The 13,898-nt window shown below is 42.5% G+C and overlaps 1 protein-coding gene across 2 annotated transcripts in view; it reads left to right on the top strand.

Annotated features, from left to right (window-relative positions):
• Nucleotides 1-13,898, top strand: part of ZC3H3 (zinc finger CCCH-type containing 3) — a 509,781-nt gene that overhangs the window by 410,254 nt on the left and 85,629 nt on the right. For both annotated transcript variants that reach the window (XM_027859891.1, XM_027859892.1), the window contains exons 6-8: nucleotides 253-340; nucleotides 439-597; nucleotides 2,500-2,569. In XM_027859891.1, the coding sequence (XP_027715692.1) occupies nucleotides 253-340; nucleotides 439-597; nucleotides 2,500-2,569 (317 nt within the window). The remainder of the gene's footprint in view (nucleotides 1-252; nucleotides 341-438; nucleotides 598-2,499; nucleotides 2,570-13,898) is intronic.

The raw sequence follows: 13,898 nt of genomic DNA, 5'->3' as shown, positions 1-13,898 counted from the left end.
CCATCGTGGAGTGGGAAAAACACTGGCTTTGGGGCCAGAGGACCACAGTTCTTATTTGACTCTTCACAGGCGCTTGCTTGGTGACCACTGCCTCTTCCTGGGACTCAGTTTTCTCATCTCTGATATGAGTAGCCTCTAATGTCCTGTTTTTCTCTCAGTCGGGTAATCAGGATGGACTTGCCCTCGACTGTGGGCAGTAGCCATGTATATAGGACTTAACATGAGGAAATTCCATTCATTGTCTTCACACAGGAAGGTCAGATGGAGCCATCAGCAGCCCCTGCTATTCGCCTGGCAGTGCCAATGTGGGCCGAGGAAGTACAAGTCGCTCAATTGCCAGGTGTGTGTAGGGGCTGGGAGGAGGAGAGAGAGGCCTAGGGAAGGGACTTTCACAGCTCACTGCCTCTTATTTCTTCCCCACCCCCTTATTTTTTACAGCCGAGCCATCCAACGCAGCCTGGCCATCATCCGCCAGGCCCGGCAGAAGAAGGAAAAAAAGCGAGATTACTGCATGTACTACAATCGCTTTGGAAAGTGCAACCGGGGTCAACATTGCCCTTATATTCATGACCCTGAGAAGGTGGCTGTGTGTACCAGGTACTTATCAGGGACTATAAGGGCTGGGAATCATATGATTAGCATTTGGGCTGGTTCAAATCTTCTCTGGTAGATCTGCTGACCCAGAGATCCTAGTGACCTTTTTGTTCGCTGACCCAGAGAGATGATATAACATTGTTGGCCCCATTTTTGCAGATGAGGAAACTGAGGCTCAGTGAGTTTAAATTATTTGCCCAGGGTCACGCATACCCAGTGAATATCAGAGTTGAAACTTGGTCTCAAGTCTTCTGTACCAGGTCTTGTGCTCTCGTGTCCGTCATACCACCCTAACTTTTCTAGGCTCTTAGAATGTTCCTACAGTGTGGGGTAGTATAGGAAGCACTGGATTCAGAGACAGTGGACCTAGATTCAGATCAGGTCCATTTCTTGTTCTCTGTATGCCCTTGGGCAATTTCCTTCTGTTTCCTTATCTGTGAAATTGACAGATTCATGGTTTCATAAATCCCTTCTAGACCTAAATTCTCTGATCCTTTGATTCCCACTACTCCTTCAGTCAACTGGGACTGGCATGGCCTGCTTTATCCCAGATATCTCTCACCTAGTACATCCTCCAAACCAGGGATCCCTAACTTGTTCCAAGCCTTCTGTAGTTATAGGATCATAGGATTTACATCTGGAAGCAACTTTAATAATCTAATCCAACCCCTTTGTTTTATAGGTAGAAAAATTGAGGTCATTAGAGGAGAAGGGACCTGCCCTAAGGTCACACAGCTAGGTAGTGACAGAGCTAGTGTTAGAACCCAGGTCCCCTGACTCCCAGTCCAGGGCCCTTCCCACAATATATATGAATATCAGTAGCCTCTGGGGACAAGATCTGCTAGGAGAACTTCTATCTCCTGGCCTATTAACTGGGCTGCAGACTGTCATCTTGATCCTTATCTTCTCAAGACAAAATGGACTCTGAAGGAGATTTTTTTTCCCCCTTAGAAAAAGCTTTGAACTCTGAGCATATTTGCTTTTTAAAAGATATCTCTTGGTTCTTATATATGCCAGGAGGCTATAATAATGGCTTCAGTTTGCCTCCCACACTGTAGCTAGCTAAGACCAGGTGAACCTTGACTCTTGACATACAAGCTTCAGCCCCTCAGTTCAATTCACCATATCGTAATGGAGTGGTGACTGTGAGTCCATCTCTATTTGGCTGCCCTATAGTGGAAACAAGAGGAGAAAGTGGTGATCCAGATCTTGCTAAAGAAGACTGGAGAAATGAGGCCCACACGCATAAAATAACTAGAGAACAATATACAACTGAATATAATCAGTTCTCATATTGTAAGATTTATATAATCAGGTCTGTAAGAGGTTAGAGAAATGAGAGGTCACTGTGGTCTAGAGAAGTCACAGGTGTTGGTGTGGCTGAACAGGACATGAAAAATGGGGATAGCACGCGTCTAGGCCAGGAAAAGCCAGAGAAGGCATTCCAAGATGAAAAAAGAGGGTGGTCTCTGCAGCTGTGAGGAAAATAAGTAGGAATTGGTTTGCAGGCACAGAACACTCACCCTTGCTCTATGATGCTTAACCAATAACATTCCACGTATCTAAATGCCACCACTACTGCTGAATACTTTTGTGGAAGTATTGACTCTTCTTGGGCTCTAAGAAGTAGAATCAGGGCTGGAATGAGCAATGACCTGTTAAGGGGGCCATAGGAAGATGACAGGGATCCTGTATTTTTTATCTCTATGCTAATCCACCCTTGACATGGTCTTTACATGCAGCTTGCATAGTTAGCCCCATTGTGGATTTGATAACCTAAGACTCCCTACCACCACTACCTTGGTGGGGGGAGGCGGGGTGTGGCAGCTGGGAGGAGTATTCTCAAAAGATAGCACTTTTGAACCTTTTCTATAGGATCCCTGTCTCTCCCTTCATTTCCAACAGGTTTTTACGGGGCACTTGCAAGAAGACAGATGGGACCTGCCCGTTTTCTCACCATGTTTCCAAAGAGAAGGTCTGTATGGCTTAATGAACATACTGGGGCTTCACTCAAGGGCTGGCATTCACATGCACTGGAATTGGGTATTTTAGATGAAGGTCATCTATAGACATTCAGAATTACTTAGAATTACTCTGATATTTTGAGGATCAGGCTTCTGAGTGTATCACACCTAGGGAGGGGGCACTGCCATGAGTGCACATCAAAGCACAATGAGTCTGAGCTACCTTCTGCTGTATGCAGGAGGAGGGCTTGCATCAATTGAAGGGATGCTCCTACTTGGGAATGAGAATAAACTTCCAGGAACGGACTTTCTGGTTGGCAAGCCTACCCACACTAAAATAAAAGGCTGGAGGACTCACCCTAAAAACAAAAATGTGTCTAAAAAGTTAATGGGATCTTGGGCTTTGTGAATAGAAACATAATGTCCAGATTAAGGGAGATAATGTTCTCACTATCCTTTGCTGTAGTCAAATAACATCTGAAATAATGTGTTCTGTTTGAGGTGTCACATTTTGGGGAAGATATTGACAATATTGAGAAAGTCCATAGAAGAGTGACCACCTGAGTGATGAAAAGACTAGAGATCAGATCTTATGAAGATTATTTGAAAAAACTGATCATGTTAAGCCTGGGAATGACTTAGAGGTTCAGAGGGAACAAAATAGGTGTCTTCCGGTATTTGAAGAGTGTTCATATGGAAGAGGAAAGAGACTCACTCCAGTTGGCTCCAAAGAGCAAAACTAGGAGCAATGGACACAAGATGCTGAAAGACAAATTTAAACTTAACTATAAGAAAAAGCTTGCTAAGAATCAGAGTTGTTCCTGACTGGGATTGTGTTCCTTGAGAAATCTTCATCACTAGAGGTAGATGGTCTCACCTCCAATCCCACCCCAAGGTGTTGTAGAGACCATTCTTATTCAATTCAAATTGGACTAAGTGGTCTTTGAGACCCCTTCCAACTTTGATATTCCTTGAATCTCACTTGATTCTTCAGTAAGTACCTATCAGACCCTGGCAAGATTTTAAAGTGCCTAATGAGAAGTATGAGAGTGCCTAATTACAGGAATTTTCTAATCCTCTTGGGGTTAGCCTAGTCACATTTTGACCTTTGCACCTGGAGGTTGTAACCTACAATGCATGCACAAGCATGAGTTACAGTTACTTATGCTAACTAATGCAACAGAAACATCAGACTTACACTTGTCAGCGCTAGCAGTCAAACTTTATTCATCAAAGGCATGCAGAACATCACTTTGTATAATCTATTAGACAATACAAATGTTAACTCTACTAAGAACAAACTGCCAACTCAATTTTCTAGGGCTTCCCAATAAGTATATCTTATACTGGTACTCAGTGACAACATTCCATCCCTGCCCATCTGGAGGCCCTGTGTCTTCCTTCAAGATGGTTACCTGGCAGTTCCATAAATCTCTGTCAATCAATAAGCATGCCCTCAGGCTAAAACAGGGGATGCTTTAGTCCCAAGTTCAGGTACATCAGGAGCCAGCTTTATTTTTGGACTCAAGGTCAGGCAGAAGACTGGGGGTCTCCAGTCTAAAGGCTGGGTTTTTTTAGTTCTAACTCAAGGTGTTACACAAGCTCTGATTGGTGATTGATTACCTGAGCTTATGACGAAAGGAAATTATTATAATGACATAAGCAGGTGTTTGAAGGTATGCATCAGCTTAGGGGGTACATGTCATTAGCAGTCATTTACTAAATGTAGGGGACATGCTCAGCATTAGTGATTATTTACCAAATTTGGATGACACTCGTCATTAGTAGTTGTTTACCAGTTTGGAAAACACACAGATTGTTGCTGAACTAAACCATTCAATTCCTATCTTATTGCATAAAAATAATTTGCATAACAGTACTCTGTCATAAAATGTAAGCTTAAAACAAAATGGAGTCATTTATGTCAGGGCCACAAACTTATTCTCACTATAGAGGTCTGATGTACATTTTCCTCCAAGGATAGTGAGATGAACATTGGATCTATCATTAAAAGACTTGGAGTTGTAATCCCAGCTTTGCTACTTATTACTTGCATAACTTTGGTCAGGTCTCTTTCTCTCAGCCTCACTTTCCTCATTTATGAAGTCAGAGTATTGGACTGTATGATCTCTTAGGTACCTACAAGTCCTTGATTCTACAACTTTCACCAGGACCACTAAGACTCATAACAGTGGGTTAGGAGACAAGGAGAGAGAGATGAAAGAAGAGAGGCATGGAGATGAGGGAATGAGGCTTTCCCCAGGAAGTCAGAGCAAGAGAGCAAGCAGTAATCCTCAATCACAACCTTCTTATACTTCAAGGGTCACCTTTCTCATTCATCCCTTGCTCTCCCCCCCACCCCAACCCCCTACCTCTTGTGGCTTGCAGAGGGAGGACCAAGAATAGTGGTTAGGCCTTGTGAGTTGAACTTTTCTATCCTGTCTCCCTCACACTTTACCCTGTCTGTTTTTGATGAGTAGCACCAACAAATGACCACTGCATTCCAACTGCCTGGCTGATGCCTGCCTTGCTGGGAGCCTAAGAAGCTCATCAACACATTGGAAGCTGGGGTTTGGGAGGATCTTGCCATAGATTATCACCAAGAAACGTCACATTTCCTTCTATCTTTGCCCCTTCCCCTCAGTAAGCACTAAGATAACTATTTTTCTCTGCTCCCCTCATTTCCCAAAGGCAACTCTAAGGTATACCCTGCCAGCCTTGGACCCAGTCCTAGGGATCAAAGTGGCATAGGCATCCAGCTCACCTGTAGTCTTTGCTTCAGCCTTTTCATCCCTTTCACCCTCACCATAAAGGATTTAGAGATAATCCAAGCCACCAGTATCTTCTGCTTGGGAGCTGAATCCATGGCTTGACCAAATTGGGCCCATCAAGGTATCCAAATCAGAGAGATCCTGCCATGTACCTCAAACTGAATCTTTAAGGGAATGCTCTAGGAATAAACAGAAACCTTGTGCAGAGGGTAAGGACTGATACCAGAGCCCTGGCCTGCATAATAATATTAATAGTTTAACACTTTCTTATTTACAAAACATTTTCCTCACAGTAGCCCTGTGAGATATGCATAGTCAGTATTATTATTCCCATTTTACGTTTGAGGAAATAGGTTCAGACATTTGATGATTTGTTCAAGACATTGCTAGTAAGTGTAAGATCCAGGTTTCCTCAAGCTCAAGTTTTCTGACGCCAGGTCTCATACTCTCCAGTACACTCTGCTGCCTCCAGGGCGAGGGGTACCTTTTTTCTTCCCTGAATCAGATTCAGTGTCTTCCCAGGTTCTGCAGCTAGGCAGTATCTCAAGCATGAGGTCAAGAGGACAGGACATCCCTTCCCTAGACTTTGCCCCTCTCTAGTTGGGAGAGAATAGGATGAAGAACACATGTAAAGAGATTGATATGAAGGGCTTCCTCCTCAGAGACTGCGGAAATAGAGGAGAGAGTAGGGAGTGATGTCCATGGATTTTGAGATGAAGAGAAAGGAAAGAGAGGGAGAAAATTACTTCAGTTTTTTCAAAGTTGAGGTCCTCGGTTGATAGAGAAAAGGAGGGGGCATAGGAGAAGGTGTGGGGAGCTTGAGAAGGAAAGAGAGAGTTTGTAATAGCTTCTGTGGGGAATGAGAGAGAGGAAAAAATATTAGGAATAAAGATTGTCTTGTACTGAGGACTCAGTTGAAGCTGGATATCAGGGATTTATAGTATGTACTGTCAGCATGCTTGTATGACTTCCTCCAGCTGCATTCGGCAGCATGTGAGTAGGAGGAGAAGAGGCATATGATGGGAGTAATCTAGGTTTCGGCAAGGAATGAGACGTGACAGGACACCAGGGCAAAGGTTTCAAGAGTTGATGACATTGTGGAGTTTAATTGGCTAATTTTCGATTTGAAATTGGGAACGGCAAAAAATGAAGTAAGAACAGAAGGGCCTGAAAAAGTACTGAGGGAAAAGAATGAGTTTAGGAGGGGTGATACAAAATAGTGAGAGATGAGATGAAAGGAAGTTATGGTCAGATAGAGGAATATAAGATTTTTTTTGATTAAGGAATTGGAACCGATATAGATAATGGTGAGATCCATAGTGTAACTATTCCTTATGGGTGGCTGAGTTAGAGTGGAGAATGAGATCATGATAGTTAAAGAGACTGAGGAATTAGAAGGTTAAGGAATTTGAGAGAGGGTCAACATGGATATTGAAGTCCTTTAGTATATAAGCAAGGAGGAAGGCAATGAGCCAGATGCTGAACTCCTGGAAAAGAAGGGAGAATGACCTAGAGGACGATACATAGCAGTCACCATGACGTTGAATACAGTGGAAAATTTTAATCAAATTAACTTGGAAGGAGTTCACATACTATGTGTATAATAAGCTTTTGTTTGGCAGTGGGGAGTTTTTATTTTTGTTTTTGCTTCTTAAATAAAAAGAACTGTAATTTGCCTTCATTCTAATAGAAGAATACAATATGTGCACAAATTGAAATGTGAACTATAATGCAAGATTGAAGTGTGATGGAGCAAAGAAGAGTCCCAGTCCTAAGAAAATTTGAGGAAGGAGAGATTTTTTTTTTTTTTTGCCAAGGGGTGGGATCTTGAAGGAAAGGAGGATTTCAATAGAAATAGATGAGTACAGAGTGAGTTACAGGCATAAGGGATGGCACGAACAGATAAATGGAAGCTGGAGAAGGCAGGATGGATTTGGGAAGCATCTTGAAGTCCAGCTTATCTGGAACAAAGAATATCTAATGGAGATAAAGAGTGAAATAAAGATGGAGAGGTAGAGTAGAGCCAGCTTAAGGTGGGCCTGAAACACCAGGCTAAAAAATTTCTTTTACCTTCTATATTATGGGGAACCATAAACAATTTCTGAGCAGGGGAGTGACAGCATCAGAGCTCTGAAATTAGAAAGGTGATTTTAGCAACTGTGTGAGGGTTGGATCAGGAAGAGGGGAAACCACTTCAGATATCACTGCATTAAGCTAGGTAAGAAGTAATGAGGGCCTGACTCAGGATAACTGCAGTGTGAGTGGAGTGGAGGGAGTAGATGCAAGAAGTTTTGCAGCAGGGGAAATTGATAGGCCCTGACGGCTTATTGTATTGGAGGTGGAAACAGAAGGAAGAGTGACAAAAGACTATTCTGGTATGACTGATATCCAGCCACAGCTTAGTTTGGCCAGGACAAAGGGTTTCTTGGTCTTGTTTTCTTTACCTCACTCAAAATGTGGCCTCCTGTTCAATTTGCCTGAAAGTTAAGGAGAAGTAAAATGTTAATAGAATCATAGAATCTTAGAGCTAAAAGAGTCCACTCTAAGCAAGAACCTGCCCTATAACAGGCCTTATAAGTCACAATTCAGCCTCAGCTTGAATAACTGTAATGAGGGAGAGATAACTGCCTCCAAAGTCAGCCCTTTCCACCTTTGAGACAGCTCTAATTGTCAAGAAGTTTTTTCTTATATCAAGCTTAAATCTGCACGTATGCAGCTTTCACCTTTGGGGCCAAGAAGAATAAATCTAATCCCTCTTAAACATAATAGTCCTTTAGAAACTTGAAGATAGCTATCATGTGATATGTTAAAAAAAATACTTATTCAAGTAAAAGGTGGTTAGTGGCAGCTGTTTGATATTGGATAGAGAGCTGGGTCTGGAGTCAGGAAGTTCTGAGCTCAAATCCAGCCTGGGCAAGTCACTTAATCCTTGTATGCCTCAGTTTCCTCATCTATAAAATAGGAATAATACCACCTTCCTCCCAGGGTTGTTGTGAGGATCAAATGGCATCATATTTGTAAAGCACAATGTAAATGCTGCTACTGCTGTTCCCCTTAAATCTCCTCATCTCTAGACTAAATATCCTTGATTTCATCAAATAATCCTTCATATGGCTTTATCTGCAGTTCTGTCACTGTCTTGACTAGCCCACTTTGGACCCTGCAGTGTATATTTTTCCTACCTTCATGATAAATCCTCTTCTCTCTACTCAAACAGCAGCCACCCTTCACTTACCGCCTGCTGACTATTGGACCATTGCAATAGCCTTCTGCTTGGTCTCCCTGCGTCCAGTCTTTTTACATTCCAGTCCATCCTCCACTCGCCTGTCAAAGTTATCTTCCTAAGTGTAGATCTAACCATGTCACCCTGTGAGTTTACTCAGTAAACTCCAGTGGCTTCCTTTTACCTCCAGAATCAAATCTAAAATCCTCTGATTTGGCTTTTAAAGCCCTCTATAAACCTGGCCCCTTTTTACCTTTCTTACACTTTACTCCCCTCTGTATTCTGTGATCAGCTACACTGGCCTACTTGTTGTTCCTCATACATGTCACTGTATCTCCCCACCCTTTGCCTTTGCATTGGCTGTTCCCCTGTGCCTGAAATACTGTCCCTCCTCACCGCTACCTCCTGGCTTCCTCAAAAACTTAGCTCAGATTCCACTTTCTGCAAGAGGCTTTTCCTAGTCCCTGCACTGCTAGTGCCCTCCTCACTCTGAAATTACCTCCCATTTATACTGTGTCCATCCTGTACGTACATAGTTATTGCATGTTGTCCCCCTACCGCCTCCCCCCGGTAGACTATGAGCTCCTTGAAGGCAGGAACCATCTTTTTGCCTTTTTTTTTTTAATATCCCAGTACTTAACATAGTGCCTGGCACATAGTGAGTACTTAACAAATGCTTGTTGACAGACTAAAATGTGATACCCAGAACTGAACACAATATTCCAAATGTGGTCTGAGGAAGGCAGAGGATAACAGTATGTATGATATAAACATCAACTATTATTATTATTGCCTAGAATGAAAGTTCCCTCTAAGCTCTAAGTTCATCTAATTACACTGTGTCATGCTACCTCTTGAATTAGACTAGATAACTTCTAAGGTCCCTTCCGATTCTAACAATATACCACTCTTAAAAAAAAAAAAATTCTATTGACAACAATTGTTTTTACATCACCTACATTTTTCCCTGCATTCCCTCTCCCAAAGAGTCACCCAGTATAACAAAAAATATTTTTTAGAGAAAAAAGAAAAAAAAATCAGTAAAACCAGTCAATGTATCAAAAAAAGTACAAATATATGCAATGTTAAAAGCAGAAAAGGGAATAAGTTTTTATGTAGCGTCTACTATGTGTCAGAGACTGTGCTAAGTGCCTAACGTATTATTTCATTTGTTAGAACCCCCACCTCTGCAAAAGAATGTGATGAGAAAACAGGAAGGATTTATTCTCATCTCTTCTCAGGGGTCCTGATTTTCCTTTGTATTTCACAACATTCATTTTTTCTTTTGTAGTTCTCATTTTCATTAATGTAGTCATTATTTATATTGTTTTCTTGGCTTTGCTTCTTCACTTTACATCAGTCAGTCAGTAAACTTTTATCAAGCACCTACTTTATGCCAGGCACTGTGCTAAGCCCTGGGGATACAAAAAGAGGCAAAAGTTGGTTCCTGCCCTCGAAAGATCTGACAATCTAATGACAACAAGCGGACACAAGCAAACAAATCTGTACAAACAAATTATATACACAGGATAAATAGGAAATAATTAACAGGAACAAGGCACTAGAATTAAAAGGGATTTGGAAAGCCATCTTGTAGAAGATGGGATTTTAGTTGAGACTTGAGGGAAGGCAGTAGGCAGAGATGAGCAGGGAGATCATTCCAGACATGGGGGACAGCCAGAGAAAATGCCCAGAGCCAAGAGATGGAGTGCCTTGTTCATGGAACAGCAGGGAGGCCATTGTTACTGAATTGAAGAGTACATGGGGGTGAATAAGGTATAAGAAGACTGGAAAGGTCGGAGGGGGCTAGGTTATGAAGGTCTTTGAGCACCAAACAGAAGATTTTGCATTTGATCTTAGAGATAATAGGGAGCCACTGGAGTTTACTGAGAACGAAAGAGGTGCAACATAATTAGACTTGGCTGAATGGAGGATGGATTGGAGTGGGGAGAGACTTAAGGCAGGCAGACCCACCAGCAGGCTGTTGCAGTAGACTGGATGTCAGATGATGAGGGCCTATACCTGTGTAGTAGGAGTGTTAGAAGAGAGAAGGGTATGTATTTGAGAGATGTTGCAAAGATGAAATCAATAAGCCTTGGCATCATGGTCATGAGAAATCAAGGATAATTCCTAGGTTATAAGCCTGTGTGACTGAGAGAATAGTGTTTCCCTCTACAGTAACTGAGAAGTTAGGAAGAGGGTTTAGGGGGAAAGATAATGAGTTTGGTTTTGGACATGTGGAGTTTAAGGTGTTTATTGAACATCCATTTTTGGATATCTGAAAAGCAGTTGGAGATGCAAAATTGGAAGTCAGCAGAGAGTTTGGGGCAGGAGAAGTAGATTTGAGAATCATCAGCACAGAGATAGTAATTAAATCCATGGGAGCTGATGAGATCACCAAGTGAAGTTGTATAGAGGAAGAATATAAGATAACAGGAAAGAACACTGTGGGACACTTGCAGTTACAGGTTGTGATCTGAATAACAATCCAGCAGAGGAGCCTGAGAAGGAGCAGTCTGTTAAGTAGAACCAGGAGAGAGAACCTGCAAACCCATAGAGAAGAGAGTCTTAAGGAAAAGAGGATGATCAGCAGTGTCAAAGACTGTAGAGAAGTCGAGAAAGATGAGGACTGAGAAAAGGTCACTGGATTTGGCAATTAGGAGATCATTGCTAACTTTGGAGAAAGCAGTTTTGGTGAGATGATGAGATTAGAAGCTGGATTGTAAGGGGTTAAGAAGTGAGAGGAGAGAAAGTGGAGACATCTGTTATGGACAGCCTTTTCGAAGAGTTTAGCCACAAAGGGGGCAAAAGAGATAGAAGACAATAGTTAGCAGCATTGGAGGGATTAAGCAAAGGTTTTTTCAAGATGGGGGTGATATGGGTATGTTTGTAGGCAGTAGGGAGTGAGCCAGTAGACAGGGAAAGATTGAAAATAAGTGATAGAAAGGAGGTGACAGAGAAGGCAGTTGACCAGAGCAGACTAGAAGAAATGACCACACTTGAGCAGGTAGAACGATTTGCCTTAGTAAGGAGTAGGGGCACCTCTTCGTGTGAGAGAAGAGTGACAGAAGGGATAGTAACAAAAGGCATCAGAGTGATAGGAGATGAGGAAGAGGGGAGAAGAGGGAGCTCATGGCAAATGGCCTCAACATTTTCTGTAAAAGTTTGAAGAGGGGTGGGAGAGGTTTTGAAAAATTACTACTTTATGTAAGTCTTTCCTTGTCTCTCTATTGTTTCTTATTGCGTATTAATATTATATTCATGTACCACACCTTGGTAAGCCATTCCCCAATCTATGGACATCTGCTTGGTTTCCAATTCTTTGCGATACTGTGCCACTCTTAAAGTGATCTAGCATTTTGTTAACTTGGTTGACTGCCACTTCACACTCTTAAAAATACTCACTGTGAGTCTACAGTCCTTTAAAGGCCTGTTCTTCTTCTCACAGACTCTTTAACTTCTCCCTTAACTTACTACAAGACTTCCCATCCTGCTTGAGATTTCTGCTTAAAAAACCCAATGAGCTACCACGCATCATTGACCAGTCAAAAATTATTTTATGATGTGTTTGATCCTAATGTACCTAGGAAACCTTTCCTTTCAGTGCTCCTGGTTCTGCATCTATGATTTTTGGGGCCCAATTATTTCTATACAAACTCAGCATGACTCCCTGGTCTCTCGCCCAGCTGGATTCTCTCTTTTGCTAAAGTAAGCAGGAGGCTAGAGGAACAGTGTCTTCCTTCCACTGCAATACGAACCCCACACTATCTAGAACAGGAAATGATCTATCAGCAGAAGGGAGTCAGCATTAGGACCAGTCCCTTTCCTCACAGAGCTTAAAATCTTTTACATGTGAAGGAAGAGGCAAGATTGATACACATGAGAAAAATTCAAGGTAGGATCAGGTGCTAGACCAAGAGATGGAGGGATCTAAACGAGTAACCAGAAAAGGAGGCATCCTTTTGGTAGGCCTGAAGGATCGAGTTTAGAGAGGTTCAGATGAGAGGAGTACTTCCCAAAAGAGAATCCCACTGATCCTCTGAAAAAAAAAACAAAAAACACGGTGCTGAAGAGGAGCTGCCAGCCTCATTTGGAATGACTAAAGTCAGATCCTGGCCCGCTGTGACCCTTTGAACCATCATTCACTAAGGTACCAAGAATTATAGGGCTTTTAGAGTTTGAAGTAATCCTCTAGCACAACACATTAGTTTTCTAAAGGACAAAACTGAAGCCCAAGAGTGTTAAAAATGACTTGCCTACAGTTACAGAGTTAGTGCATAGAAGAGCTGGGATTCAAACTCAAGCCCCCTGACTCCCAGCACCACATTGGATCTGGATCCTATATCCTTAAAAGTAATTGATAGTAGATGGGCCTTTCCTGCCCTGTACTAAACACATACAAGGTACCTGGTGACTCCTCCCCACATCAGACTCACTCAGAAGCTAACTAGAATTGGACATAAATTTTTGAGTTCTATTGAGAACAACTTGGAGGAGCTGGGCCTGCTGTGCACCATGTGATGATTTGGGGGTGGGAGGATGGTCAGTGAGAATGGATGAACTTGCAGAGCAGGTTGGCATGAGATTAGGGCTTGGGCAGAGGCATGCTGGTGCTCCTGCCGCTGCCACTGCTGCGGCAACAGCTTTTCCCCTTGAGAAACTTGAAAAGAATCAGCATTTTTCTCCCTAATAGAGCTCAGAAACTCTGTTGTGAGCAATTTGGAAATTCACGTCGAGTTTCGGGTTCATTAGCTCGAGGCTCCCGAGCCTCTGCATATTCCAAGCTGTCTAATATGGCCGCCCCGCACCAGTGCCCTGAATTAATGTTATTGTTATTTGTGTGGACGTGGTGGGGTGCAAACAAGGTTAATTGAAATGAGAATGCAGTTTCCTCTTGATAATGGCCCCGGCTTGACAGCTAGGAGGAGTTTAGTTTGGTATAAGAGTTGCCTTTATTATCCCTTTTTATTAGAGCTAATTTGGGCTCTATATCAAAAACTACATTAAGGGAATTGTTTACGGTCATACCACCACCAACCCCACCATGGAAGCCCCCAACTCCTGGCCTCTCTCTCAGCGGCTGCAGTTAAGAGACAATTAAAAATAAACTCTTGTATTTTAAATTACCCTTTGTTTCTTTGTGCTTCCTTCCTTCCCTCCTCCTGCTTTTTTTTCCCCATCTGTGTAGTCATCTCCGATGCTGGTTTATTCTCTCCTGCCTCATCTCCACCCCACCCTCCTCCCCACCCCCTCCACACACACACACATACATACCCCTTCTCTCTCTTGTCTTGCTCACTCTCACTTTTCTCCTCCATCCCCATCTCTTCTGCTGACTGCCTGTCA

This window comes from Vombatus ursinus, unplaced genomic scaffold, assembly GCF_900497805.2.
Source record: "Vombatus ursinus unplaced genomic scaffold, bare-nosed wombat genome assembly UNPS02014173.1, whole genome shotgun sequence".
NCBI classification, from domain to species: Eukaryota; Metazoa; Chordata; class Mammalia; order Diprotodontia; family Vombatidae; genus Vombatus; species Vombatus ursinus.
The sequence above is the reverse complement of the archived record's forward strand: the minus strand, read 5'-3'. Positions and strand labels throughout refer to the sequence as shown.